Source organism: Halichoerus grypus, chromosome 3 (assembly GCF_964656455.1).
Source record: "Halichoerus grypus chromosome 3, mHalGry1.hap1.1, whole genome shotgun sequence".
Taxonomy (NCBI): domain Eukaryota; kingdom Metazoa; phylum Chordata; class Mammalia; order Carnivora; family Phocidae; genus Halichoerus; species Halichoerus grypus.
In genome coordinates, this window is record NC_135714.1 from 202073911 (window position 1) to 202088078 (window position 14168).

The 14168-nt window shown below is 38.1% G+C and overlaps 2 protein-coding genes across 9 annotated transcripts in view; one reads left to right on the forward strand and one right to left on the reverse strand.

Moving 5' to 3' along the window:
• The window catches only part of MCPH1 (microcephalin 1), a 251872-nt gene that overhangs the window by 98083 nt on the left and 139621 nt on the right, over window positions 1–14168 (reverse strand). The window lies entirely within an intron of this gene.
• ANGPT2 (angiopoietin 2) overlaps window positions 1–14168 on the forward strand; it is a 62961-nt gene that overhangs the window by 25576 nt on the left and 23217 nt on the right. For all 5 annotated transcript variants that reach the window (XR_013446677.1, XM_078069887.1, XM_036081514.2 and 2 more), the window contains exons 2-4: window positions 4517–4672; window positions 8302–8423; window positions 12889–13121. Coding sequence is in view for 4 of the 5 variants with exons in the window: in XM_078069887.1 (XP_077926013.1) it covers window positions 4517–4672; window positions 8302–8423; window positions 12889–13121 (511 nt within the window). In the remaining variant the exon portion in view is untranslated. The remainder of the gene's footprint in view (window positions 1–4516; window positions 4673–8301; window positions 8424–12888; window positions 13122–14168) is intronic.

Sequence of the window (14168 nt, forward strand, 5' to 3'; positions counted from 1 at the left end):
AAACATCCTTTTTGGGGATGTGTGTGGGCAAGAGAGAACAGTTATAGTAACTTGTTTCTAAATTGCAATGCTAGAGATAAAATGTTTCCAGTGAAGCCTCCCATAATTTGTTAATTTCCCAGGGAAGTCAGAGCATTCAGAGGACAAAAACTAATTAATTAAAAGGTATCAGGGCACTGAGCTCTATTTAAAATAGAAAGGATCTCTCAACCAGGACTATGTAGTTGGTACAGGACCAAGATCAAAATCTTGAAGTTGGGGATAGTTTTCGTACACTCTCTCTGTTTTCCTTTCCCCAGCCAATTTCAAGATTACTTTCCTTTTGGTTGAAAAAAATGATGATAATCTTGGTGAGATGAAAGATAGCAAGGGAAGCATTTTAATATGTAATCAATCTGCCATAGTTACCTTGCAAACAGACTTATTTTTCCTGTCAAATTTAATCATTCCAAATGTTGGAGAAGTAATCAAAACCTTCAGGACATATTTTACATTAAAAATATATATGTATCTTTATGTATGTTAAAATAGTTTACTCTGGTTGCTTGAACTTCAATGCATTGCCAACTTTTCTGAAAGGCTATGTTTAGAGTGCATTCTTTTTTAGCAAATCAAACCAATACTGAGCAACAATCCATGCAACTACAATGACAGTGATGGCCTTGAACTGTTCCTTGAATTTGGATAATTCACTTGAACTCTAAGGAAAGAGAAACAGCTTAAGGACTTTCAGTGCTTAGACCAATAATTTAAGAGGGGGCAAAATGAATGTCCCCACCATCCTTTCAAACTGTAATGGGGACCTTTTGCGGGGGGGGAGGGCACTTAGCCTCACAAATCAGAATCAGTGCGTCATCATCTTCTGACATGAAGGCAATATCAAACATTCCTGCCAAACATGAGTGTGCGAAGCCACCCGTGTGAATGAGGAAGACCCCCGTCTCCTCCCTGGGGAGGTTCAAGTATCTTGGAACTGTTTTGAGAAGAGCAGCTAAATGCAGATGGCAAAGGCAGAAACAGCTGTCCAAGGGGGGGGGGGGGGGGGCGTGACACTGCCAGCGGAGCTGGGGAGATCCTACCCATCTCACATCTTTCCTTGAACGAAGACTTCCTTATAGTAGAAGGAATTGCACTGGGCAGATTTCTATATTGCTGGGTTTCAGTTCCAGGCAATAAAAACAAGTGACACTAAACAGAAATACATTCCAGAGCAATAAACTAGAAAGAAGGAAAAGGCAGGAATAGGGTGGCGTGGCGCCCGGGCTGAACTACCACGCCAGTCCTAGCGCACGCGCCTAGGATCCGGGGCGCCTGGAGTCCCTGGAAAGAGCGAACAGAGGAGCAGGAACATCTGCAGCATGCAGCAAACATTAACTACGGTTACTGTGGCTGTTCTTGCTGCTATTGCTTCTGGGACTAAGTATGTTCTTCTTTGTTGCTGAAGAGTACTCAGCTGTCACAGCACCCATTTCTCTTAAAATCTTAACTTATTTTCACTGCTTCAAGTGTGAGGGCACAAATCTTTTTTGAGAATCAACACAAAAACGTCTACTTCTTGATATTTCTGTTTCTGTCCCACTTTTCTCCCCAAGACTTCAATTAGCTACTGGATCAGTAGCATACAGAATTTTACCTCGTTTACTTGTGTATACTGTATAGAGATACTAGCCACATACTTACTATGCACATAAGATCGACACACACCCGGGCAGCACATGTACTCACGTATCTGTAACTTATTTCCATGAAAAACACTGACCACACCCACACATACATGTACTCCATCCTCCTGGAAAGCTGAAAAACAGTGACTTGAAAGTATTTTCTTTTCTATTGTTTTCAAGCTTAGAAAAAATTATGGCAATAAAGTTAAAATTTTTTACTTTCAAAAATTGTGTCTTTTATGTCTTTTAAAGTTCTTGAGACTAATTTTAAATGGAAAGTTGACTTTAAAATGTCAAATTATAAATAAGTTTCTCATGTGTCCCGGCGGTTGTAACCACATTTGACTCAGTAGTTCTAGAATGGGCTGGGGGAAGACTGAAGGACCCATTTTCCTCCTCTAGTAAAATGATTTAGAGTGACAAAGGACTGAATCATTTTTATATAGTTAAGTACTAAAATCAATAAGAGGATTAAGACCTTTATTTATGCTAGTTTATAAATTATTACTTTAGAGTATGGACTTAAACCAAACTCCAGCTTGAATATATCTTGAATGAGTCTAAACTTCCCAGAATAAGTCTTTCTAAATATTATCTTTGCTGGGTGTTAAGAGTAACTAGGACAACTCCTCTGGATGACTTATATAGCTTTAACTTTAACCTCAAAAATTCTATTACTCCCATGGTGATGAGAGAGAGTGAAAGAGAGAGTGTGTGTGTGAGTCTGTGAACGAGAGAGAGACAGAGGGAAAGAAAGGAGAAATAAACTTCTGAGTTCTTATAAATTGTTTAAATCATAAAAGTTAAATTTTAAAAAGGCAGGGGAGGGGAAGAAGAATACATTAAGAAAAGACACAGGCACTAAAAAGCTTGAGCTAGTCATCATCAGCTAGTTAATACAGGCTTAACAAGGGTTTCAGTCTTCCAATTTTATGAAGCCTATACTAGAGGTATTTCTTGGACTGCCAAGAAATAGCACATGATTTCATTTTTGACAGTGGTATAATCTATTTTTATTCATATGGAGAAGGAAAGGCTTCGACTATAAGATTTTACAAGAGATCAGAGCTGCAGGAATTGTCAGGATGATGCTATCTGATCTGCCCACTGACAGGGGAGAACCAGGGAGTGACCATTAACCCTCAGATAACTAGCAAGGAGGGAGATGAGAAGCACACAGGGGTAGGGACAGAGTCAATGGCAAGCAAGAAATGGAGGCAGTAAACCCAGAGTTCTAATACCAACCCTGAGACTTATTATACCACCCAAGACACAGTTTATAAAAACTGCACCAACAAAGAAGCCCTGGAACTCTAGGGGAGAAACTCCACCATTCCTATTTCTCACTTTGACAGGCAGAAATACAGAACTGCTTCGTAGTTAAGATTTTAGGAGAAACGATGTTTGATGACTGGCTCTATGAATGGTTTCTGTGCAGAGAATTACAAGTTTTAAGGAAAGGCATTATAAGCAGTTTTATAGTCATCTTTCAGGTATTCAATTTAATTTAAAAAATTCTGAGTTATAACTATGAGGAAAAAATAAGGTTTTCTGTCCTTGTGAACTTGTAGTTTGGGTTAAGAATAGAATTGTGGCTCCTATCATTGGATTACCATGAAAAACAAAGAAAGGAAATTACATTTTACGTATCCAAAGTTATGCATACACACAATGACTGTAAAAGCATAGCTTAGTTAATCCTTCAAACATTTCTCTGACCAATTAGAAACTCTATTGTATACAGGGGGACACTGGGCACCCCTAAAGTTAAGCAACATCCCTAGAGTCAAAGAAAAATAAGAGAGCAGGTGCCCATAGCCCAAAGCCCACATGCTCTTTCCCACACGCCTGGATACCCTATATTTATATTTAGTTGTATGATTTTTTTTTTTTAAAGATTTTATTTATTTATTTGAGACAGAGAGAATGAGAGAGAGAGAGCACATGAGAGGGGGGAGGGTCAGAGGGAGAAGCAGGCTCCCTGCCGAGCAGGGAGCCCGATGCGGGACTCGATCCAGGGACTCCAGGATCATGACCTGAGCCGAAGGCAGTCGCTTAACCAACTGAGCCACCCAGGCGCCCTAGTTTTATGATTTTACTGTCAAAGATAATAGGTATCTACACCTATGGCAGTGACATGAGCTTCTTCACTCTCTTGTGCTGAAGCTAATGTTAAAATGAGCTGGCATGCCCACATACCCGGCATGTGGAGTGATAAAGTCCTAGTGTAGGATTACACATTTGCCTGGTATCAGGAATAAGGAACTTGTGAAAAACGCACACACGTTAGGAAAGACTTACTAGGTCTAATGTGTGCTGAACAAGGTAAGAGGCAAGTGGGGGGGGCTGCAGAACGTGAAACTGAGGGGTGATGCTGTGAATCATGGGGTAATCCAATGGCGAGCCTTTCCTCATGCTCTATCTTACACAGTCTTCTCAAGTCTCTATTTCAAGAAACCACAAGTCTAGTATGTGGGAGAAATATGCTTCTTAATACCAAATTGTCCTCTCCTGCCTAACGAGGACAGAGCTGCAGCTGGACAGAAGGCCTGCTGATGGCACCCCCCCTCTGCCCACCTCTGAGTGGGGGCCTCACCGCCTCCCGTGCCGGCCACAGCGTGGACTTCTAGAGGTGGCTGTCTCCTACACATGATGTGACCAAGCTGCCGGTTTTAAGTCAACATAAAACCACACTGCATTGTACTACTAGCGATAAAAACACAGCAAGATTAGAGCAAGGCATGGGTCTTCTAACACATTTTTTTTTTTTAAAGGAAAAGGGAAAATACTTAGGAATGAGGTTTCTGACCATTTGACTGATGACTGTCTTTCTGACACATGTTCTCTTCTAGCTTGAGAATTACATCCAGGACAACATGAAGAGAGAAATGGTAGAGATGCAACAGAATGCGGTACAGAACCAGACCGCTGTGATGATAGAAATAGGAACAAACCTACTCAATCAAACAGCAGAGCAAACACGGAAGTTAACAGACGTTGAAGCACAAGTAAGTAATGGAACAGAAAACATGTAACGGTCCAGCTAGATTAGTGACTAGCAAGAAATCAGGATGCATGGTTACCTAATTAAATAGTGGAAAAATGAAGAAAGCTCGACGGTAGCAGGAGAAAAAAATTGATACGAAAATAAGAATTTGCGGTTAGATAAGAATTTAAAATCAGTAAATACATTTTCATCTTTTTATTTTTCTTAAAGATTTATTTATTTATTTTAGAGAGTGGGGTGGCAGGGGAGGGGTGGGGGGGGAGGGAGAGAGAATCCTAAGCAGATTCCCCACCGAGTGTGAAGCCAGACATGGGGCTCGATCCCACGACCCTGAGATCCTGACCTGAGCTGAAATCAAGATTCGGACGCTCAACTGACTGAGCTGCCCACGTGTCCCCATTCTCATCTTTAATACTGAGGTTAAATTACATTTTTTCTAACGACATGTGAATCATTTCATATGATGTATACTCAACAACTACAAGATAAATGCTCCTCTGCCTCGCTGGGTATCTTTTGGACTCTGGATAAGTCCTTAACTTTTTTTGTGCATTTGAGAAATGAAAGGCACTGAAGAGAGTGCAAGGAACTTTGTTCTTCAATCTAACTTTTAAGATAAAACCAAATCTCAAAGAACTGTGAAAACAATTTGTGGTATGAGTTCACAGACAAAGCAGCAAAGAGTTCACACGCAGCAGCCGCTGTGGTAGAGGGCTTACCCATCCGCAGAAGGCTTCGAGTCCCCTGATGGCTCTAGTCCTGCCATTAGCCGGGGGAGCGAATCTGAGCAAGGCACTCAGCTCCTGGGGGCCTCGGCGGGTTTAACTATAAAGCGAGGGCTGGGTCTTCCAACTGGCTGCTAAGTGCCCTTTTAGCTTTCAGATTTTACGAGCTGCTGATTAATAGCAGTAGGAGACAGGAATATGAAAAATAACAAAAGAATAACACCAAGACATTAAACATCAAAACACTGAAACAAAATTCATCAAGTCATGCCAAATGACACACAACGTGTGACTGAGTAAGAATAGTCTGGGGGTGGGGGGGGCACCTGGGTGACTCAGTCGGTTGGGCATTTGACTTCGGCTCAGTTCATGATCTCAGGGTCCTGGGATCCAGCCCTGCCTGGGGGGTGGGGGGGCAGTTACTGCTCAGTGGGGTCTGCTTTTCCCTTTCCCTCTGCCCCTCCCTCCACTCATGCTCTCTCTCTCAAATAAATAAAATCTTAAAAAAAAAAAAAAAAAGAAAAAGAATAGTCTGGTGGGGAAAAAAGAACTATTGGTGGAATTTATTAAGATGCTCCCAGTTCAAGTCTCTTCATTGGTGAATCTGCTTTCTGGTTCCTAACCCTGGATTCTTTATAGGCTTATGAAGTTAGTACCTTCCTACTCTGAGTTGTAAGTAATGCTTTAATAAAAAAGAGGGAGAGGAAGAAAGAGAGAGAGAAGATTTAATAGTAAATAATTTCTATAATGTATATTCCTATATGCTACTTCAGCTAAAAGAAATGCCAGACATCAACAGAAGGGGATATGAGGTAAGAGAAATGATAAGCCTCTCAACTGAAATAAGATCACGTCTAGAATGGTACAGTTATTCTTTCATTGTCCCCCTAAGGACTGTTGGATAAAGTAGGGAAAACAGTAGGAAAGTGGTTGGAGAATAAAAGATTTTTATCTGAGACAGAATAAGAAGTTACTTCTTTACCAAATCTTTCCACAATATTAGAACAATGCAGGAAAAATATAACTATATTACACGACGGATCACAAGATACGAAAATTGTAATCTCAAGATGTGATAAAAGATAAAAATTTTAAAGTAAATGTATCAATATATCCATAGTTAATTATTAAAATAAATTATTAATGTTTAAGCCACATCCCCCACCTTTTGATAGCAAAACTAGTGGGAAATCAAGCTCATCCAAAAAAATGTCTGGAGAGTATAACAGTTCTTATATTTTCAGACAATGGTAATCAAGTGTAAGACATAAAGCAATGCTGTAAACTGTTACTACGTCCTGTGTAAGGCAGGCTTTCTAGCTTTCATTTAACTTTTGTTGGGTCACACAACTTCTTTAAAAAAAATCTATTGTGAAACTAGATATCATATGATCTGTGATAACAGGAAAACTGGAAGGTGACTGGAAAGAAAACAGCCTTTAATGTCCAGCTAAACACATTAAAATGGCTGAACCTAAGCAAGGACATCAAGGGACCGAATTATGCACTAAATCTACTGTGTGAAATGGGTTTAAATCCAAACATAAAATTTTCTGATTAGAAGATTCTTGTAGCCTGTCAGAGCGAGAGGCTATTCAACTGGACAATGAGGGATAGGTGGAGGTCTGATATCTTAAGAGACAACAGACAACCACCTGACCTGGATAATTTAGATAGTCACCTACAGCTGGAGGCCTTTGGGAAAAGTGATGGAAAACATCACCATTGATCCTGGGTCAGTTTGGACCTATATGCCATCCTCCCCACCTCTGGCCCATTGTGCTCATTTTATAGCCCTTAGGAGTTGAATAAAAGATCCCAGTTTCCAGTTCATTTTAGCAATAACCAACACAGAGTATTTGGGCCCAAAGAATATGTAGGCCAAATCTATAGTCCAAGTGTTAATATTAAAACCCAACCTTTCTGCTGGCCAATGCCTTCACTCATTCATAAGACTGTTCATGGTATGAACTCATCCTGCTTTGACTAAGGACAGGACTATCCCTAAAGCTGCCCAGTGGGACCTGGCCAAGCCTTTTATGAATGACACAGACCCTGAGCAAACAATGGTTCTTTCAAGGACCCTTATTCCTGGGCAACAATTCTGCCTCACACTTACACGTGATGTCACGTCCTGAATAACCATGACCCAGAGGATGTGAGTAACGGACTCTTCCTGCTAGAAGGCAGCCAAATGCCAAAGAATTCATCCTTAAATTTGTTAGAACACAACGGGAACAGCGATATTGCATATGGCGTATGCCAGAGAGGCCCACAGAGTAAAACTGAGCTCCCACTTCATAGCGATATATTATTGTTTCTTAATTGGTCAATATGATTTTTAAAATTAAAAGAGAGAGAGAGAGAGAGAAATGGAAAAAAAAAAAAAAAAAGGCTAAACAAGTGAATACAAACTAGGAAATGCCGGGCTAAAAATGAGCTACGGTTTTATAGAATGGAAGCATGTGACTTCTAATCATGTCGTCTACTGATAAATAAGAGAACAACATTTTGTTTTGAGCGGAAGCAAAACCTTTTTCATTTATCAACAACTTCTGATGTATTAAATATGACCATTTTATACTCCAACTTGTCTCACTGTGTGAAAAGAAATACTAAAATATGGCAGAACAAGAACAGCATTATATTATTTGACACAAATACCACTGTCCGGAACTACTAAACACTTTCCAAAAAAAGACACGGTGGAAAAAAAACACATTCTGATGCAATCCAGGACTTCAAGCCTTTTCTGAAAATGAAGAATATGCCAAAATAAGATACTTGGGTAAATAAAAAAAAAATGCTTTAGTTATGTTTCCCTATAATTTAGCTGACTTAATTAAAAGGAAGTTATATGTAACTTTAAACATGACAAATAGGAATTTTATTTTGTTACATTTAGGTATTAAATCAGACAACAAGACTTGAACTTCAGCTTCTGGAACATTCCCTTTCCACCAACAAATTGGAAAAACAGATTTTGGATCAGACCAGTGAAATAAACAAATTGCAAGATAAGAACAGGTAATAAAAACACAAAAAAAATGATAATTCAGAATTGCACACTTTCTAGATCTGAAAGCCTATTTCATGTGACTATTAATTATAAGCATGGCTTCCAAAATGACATATTTCTTAATGTGTAGTATCAGGATCCAACACCTCGTGAAGGAAAGGTAGGGAGAGGGTTTGGGAAGAAATATGGAAGTGACCATGTCTTCTAATCCAGTCTTCAATTTTTTTCATTCTCCGGCCCCTTAAAGATTCTCTTCCAGTGATTCCCCAAACTCTGCCTCTAATACTGCACATTTTAATCCATGACAAAATACTGCCATTGTCATAGAGTAAAAGTAACACTGGCCTAGGCATTAATAGTTCCTTTGCCTCTGGGAACTTCGTTGTTTCCGAAGCAGAATGATCCACAGCTGGAAAACTACACTTCTACTGTAAACAATGCACATCTCATGATACAATTGTTACTCCTAAAACATATGATAAAGTAAAAACAGAAGTTAATAATAAATATAATATTGATGTTTAAACAAGGTCTAGAAAAATCCCAAGAAAACCAATACAGAAACAAACTTGGGGTGATCAGTGGGGATTGTTTTCAAAGGTTTATTGCAGTCGGGGACATATAAGGATAATTGTGCTTATTAACCTGTTTCTAACCAAGACTTGTCTACATGACAGGGAGAATGGCTAGACAACAATGTACTCTATTTCACAGCTACTTAATTTCAATTACATAATTCTTTATTCTTAAGCAAAAGTGATGATGAACTTAATGTCTTACAATCATTCTTTCCTGTTAATCAGGAACTCAGGTGAAATAATTCTTTCTGTTCTTTGGGTAACAAGTTTAACTCATTATTGATTTAGGGTTTTGAAAAGCAAACAGATTTTTTAATTTTTATTTTTTTGCAAATACATTTTTTAATTCTTTCTTTAGTGTTTCAATTCTTTTTCCTTTTGCAAATAAATAAAAGTTTGAGACCAATAATTGAGATACAACAATCCCTTCTATTTCATTTTCTTAAAATGGTCTTATTTAATAATGTTCTCTTATTTAATGATGTTGCAGTAATGGGAAGATATGGGAGCTGAATGATTACTCTAGGTGCTTGCCAGAGCAATACTGTCCAGGCTATGTCCAGTTTGTTGAATGCAGCCTGGTATTGAACACTGTCCCCTCCTTATGTTTCTAATCCTGTACGCTAAAACACTAATACCATCAGTTAAGTATGTCAGTTATGTCACCCGGGTATCAACTTTGTAAATATTTGCTAAATCATATTGCCTTTTGCCTAGAGAAGTGCAAATCTGATTTCCGAATTCAGACACACTGTTTAATGTTTTTACTTACTACAAGTAAACTTTGTTATACGCAATCAGCTGGGATTGCTTTGAAAGACAATCAGCAACTTTCCCTACAGATCTTTTGATCATCCATGATTTGGTAAAATTTCTTTGTATGTTAAAGCTTTACAATATATAAAACAGTAATTCCAACCATCCCGTAGCTTGTTGTATTTTCTGATTATTCTTGTATATGGGATCCTTCACATTTTTTTTTCACTTAAATCTTTCACATTTTCCCCCAGTTTAATCGACATTGACCAATGACACACTTTTTCGGTACTTTGAACCTACTTTTACATGACACTAAATTTAAACAACACATTTCCTCCATAAAAGCACCTTGTCAAACACCCACCTAACAAACTATAATTTTAGGTGACTTAACAACAGCAAAGCACCACGACTTGGACTGCAAACATCTCACTCAGAATGGGGTTGTACGCGGACTGTTTCTGAATGACCTGCCAAAGCACAGATCCTGAGAGGGATAGCTTGTTATCAGCTGAATTGTCATAAAAACTGTATGTAACAAATCCATACCTGCAGGAAGAGTAATCTTTTTAGCAGCTGCAGAAATCACAATCTCTTGTATCACAAATATGAAATGAAGTGACAATAATAAGATTTCCATCAATGAGTGTAAATCAATAAAAATAAGAAAACTGTGCAGACGATTTTCCATCTTTCAGTGACTTTGACATGCTGTGTTTTCAGGTGTCTTATATTTTGACTAACCTAGGATTTTATTTGTGAGAACATCATTACAATTATCTATAAATGTTTTGCACATGTGACAAACCATACCTTTAAATTACTTTCAGTATTTCCCCCAAAGTGCAACTGTTTTCATTACAAATAGTTTCAAATGAAGTCAAAGTACTTATTAGGGTCAATGTTTTTCTGAGAATTGCCACTATCCCATTTTTAGGTTCACCAGCTGAAGGTGAAAATTACTATGTGATTTTCATCTTATCATTCTTTTTTTTTTCCTTCTAAAAATAAATGATTCATTTATGGGCTACTTGTACCAGTTCAATTAAACTGTGATTATTGTTGTGGTGACTATTGTTACTGAAAAGTGCTGCCACTGTTACTGTCCCCTTCTGAAGAGCTTTGGTATTTTTTAAAATATTTTTTTAATTAAAAAAAAAAATCTATCCCCCAGTTACCCCATCCCCCCACCCACCTCCCCTCCAGCAACCCTCAGTTTGTTTCCTAGAGTTAGGAGTCATGGTTTGTCTCCCAAGCCTTGGTATTTCTGCCCACACAGGATACTTCCCCACACTTCTCACCTGACCATGAGCTATGTTAACAGAAAGATAAGCTATAGCTAAGTCCAACTTCTATGCTGATGATCCAATCGATTCTCCCATCAGAAGATCAGATACTCTGCTGAAGTGTGAGCTGTCAGACAATGTGTGTATTCCTCACACTGCTCTATCTCCTTTCTTCCACCCCCTACCACCCTCGGCCATGGCATTTATGGCAATGTGCCAAGTCCTTGCTATGAATTTACACTCTATTTTCATCTACTTTATCCTGTTTAACTTTATCCTATTTAACTTTCTCTCATTTAAAAACTGTTGATTGTCACTCATTAAATGGATTTCCCAAGCCAGTAATGGGTCCCAATCTGCATTTTGCAAAATAGTGCCCTAGATTATGATCTGAGACTCCTTGCAGCTTTAAATGCAATGCTCTGTGCTTCTGTAATTCATTACACAGTGCTGGCTCTCAGAGCCAGTGTGATTTGGGGTGACCTGATGCTGGGCTAAACTCTTCAATCCAGGCTTGTCTTTTACCTTAATATTAACTACTTTAGATCAAGATGCAACTGCCCTCTGGAGCTATACTGGTAATAGGTTTTGGAGAAAGAAACTTTTTTTTTTTTTTTTTAAATAAATATCCACCCAGGAGTGTTCACACTCTGGACCATAGGATCGTCCCATCTTTATTTTATGCCTCCTCACAGAATATTAAAGACAACAAAGAACAACTGGATAACAAATTTCAGCGATGTCACTTTGAAGGCAGTATAGGTTAGTAACTTAAAAATGCCCCATTTATTTTATGTTAATTGTCTAGGTCAAGCATCACAGGAGCACTTCCAAAGCATATTGCCTGAATGCTGATGGTACTAGAAAATGATTTTAGGGCAAAAACGGAAAAACTGTATGCCTTTATTTTTAGGTTAACTTCTGCCTACAATAAGTCATCTTGGTTTTTAAATTAATAAGAGGGATAGACAATTAAAAAGTAAGTTGGCTAATATCAAGAAAAATAATAAGAAATAACAGTTTAAAAATAAATGTGATAACACTAATGAAAGTGGAATGCAAATAAATGCATTACAGTAAGTGATTATTTTTTGACTTGGTATACTGACCGAATACTTGCTGTCATATACTGATCTGCAATGATAAATTTAAGAGCTGCAGTTGAGTTTCTAATAATTATTAAAACTGATCGTTAAAGCTTATAGGTAAGACCTACCATGGGTAGTCAGTTTCTTGGCTGAGTCATGTTGCTTGCAGGGTTAAAGATGCAGAAAATCTGAGTTTCCCCAAAAAGGCACAGCAGGCTTACAGATTATTTGAACTAGAAGGGACCTCAGAGATCATCCGCTAGTCTACTGCCTCTGTTTTCAATATTTATTTCCACAGGTGAATATTCACTTAGGTAGACATGCACCTGAGATCCAGAGTGGGGACGGCCAGGTAACACAGGGAGTCATGCACAGATGTGAGGCTCTCAGCCTGGGCTTTCTGCTCACCTCCCCACCCACCCCCGTGCGCTCCCAACACCGAGGCTGCCTTCTTGGTGCATAATTCCATGGTCCCTACAGCAAAACCACGGTCTTCAAATGCACTCCACGTGATAACTTCTAATTGCCGACCTTACATTTTTGCCAGGGTATTTTAGCCTCACATCTATGTCATACTTATTTATCTAACGTTCTCGGCAAGTTTGAGAGCTTCTTCAGGGCTGTGGCAACACCTTCACTCTGTGTGGACAGTGTCTTACAGAAGCAGAAATTCAATAAACATAAAAGATGATATAAGAATTATGAAACTGACTTGATGTCCATAAAGCAATCACTAAACTAACCATTATTTCCCTTTACAAGTTTCCTGGAAAAGAAAGTACTAGACATGGAAGACAAGCATATAGTTCAACTACGGTCAATAAAAGAAGAGAAAGATCAGCTACAGGTGTTAGTATCCAAGCAAAATTCCATCATTGAAGAACTAGAAAAACAACTGGTGACCGCCACAGTGAATAATTCGGTTCTCCAAAAGCAGCAACATGATCTGATGGAGACAGTTCATAATTTATTGACTATGATATCAACGTCAAACTGTAAGTCAAGTTTACATATCATTTTTTCCATCAGTTTTAACTGCCATTATTTTGTAAGTGAAACTCTCAAAATTCCAAAAAATTCTCATCTTTCTGAAAAGGACTATTTCTCTTACATGTTTCCTATGAAAGCTTTACAGGGTCTCATCACAGAACCAATTAAAAAAGGAGGAAGTAACTCCACTTCCAGTTATTTACCTAAAGAATACAAAAGCACTAACCCAAAAAGATATAGGCACCCCTGTGTTTATTGCAGTATTTACATTAGCCAATTATGGAAGCTACTCAAGCGTCCACAAATAGATGAATAAAGATGTGAATTATATATATATATATATTATTCCATATATATATACACATATATATATTATGGAATATCATATATATATATAATGGAATAATATATATATATGGAATAATATATATATATGGAATAATGTATATATATTATGGAATATTATTCAGCCATAAAAAAGAATGAAATCTTGCCTTTATAACAACATGGATGGAGCTACAGAGTGTTATGCTAAGTGAAATAAGCCAAAGGCAAATAAGCCAAATAAGCCAATAAGACAAAGACAAATACCATATGATTTCACTCATATGTGGAAATTTAAGAAACCAAAGAAAAAAAGAGAAAAGAAAACAAAAAAACAGACTCTTAACTATAGAGAACAAAGAGATGGTCACCAGAGGGGAGGTGGGTGAGGGGATGGGGAAAATAGGAGGTGGGGATTAAGAATACACTTGTCGTGATGAGCACTGAGTAATGTACAGAACTGTTAAATCACTATATTGTACACCTGATACTATTACAACACTGTGTGTTAACTGTACTGAAATTAAAATTTTTTAAAATGCTGTTTGGGGAGATAAAACAGAAAGAAGGAAGAAGAGGAGGCGAGAAAGAATGTATATTTATACTAATTAGTTATTGTGAGGCAAAACACCCCACACATGCTTCCTGGGCTCAAAGAGCCTACTTTGCATTAGTTCCATCGTTATCTAGATGTCTGAGCTGGGCAAGCTGCAAATCCACAGTGGACT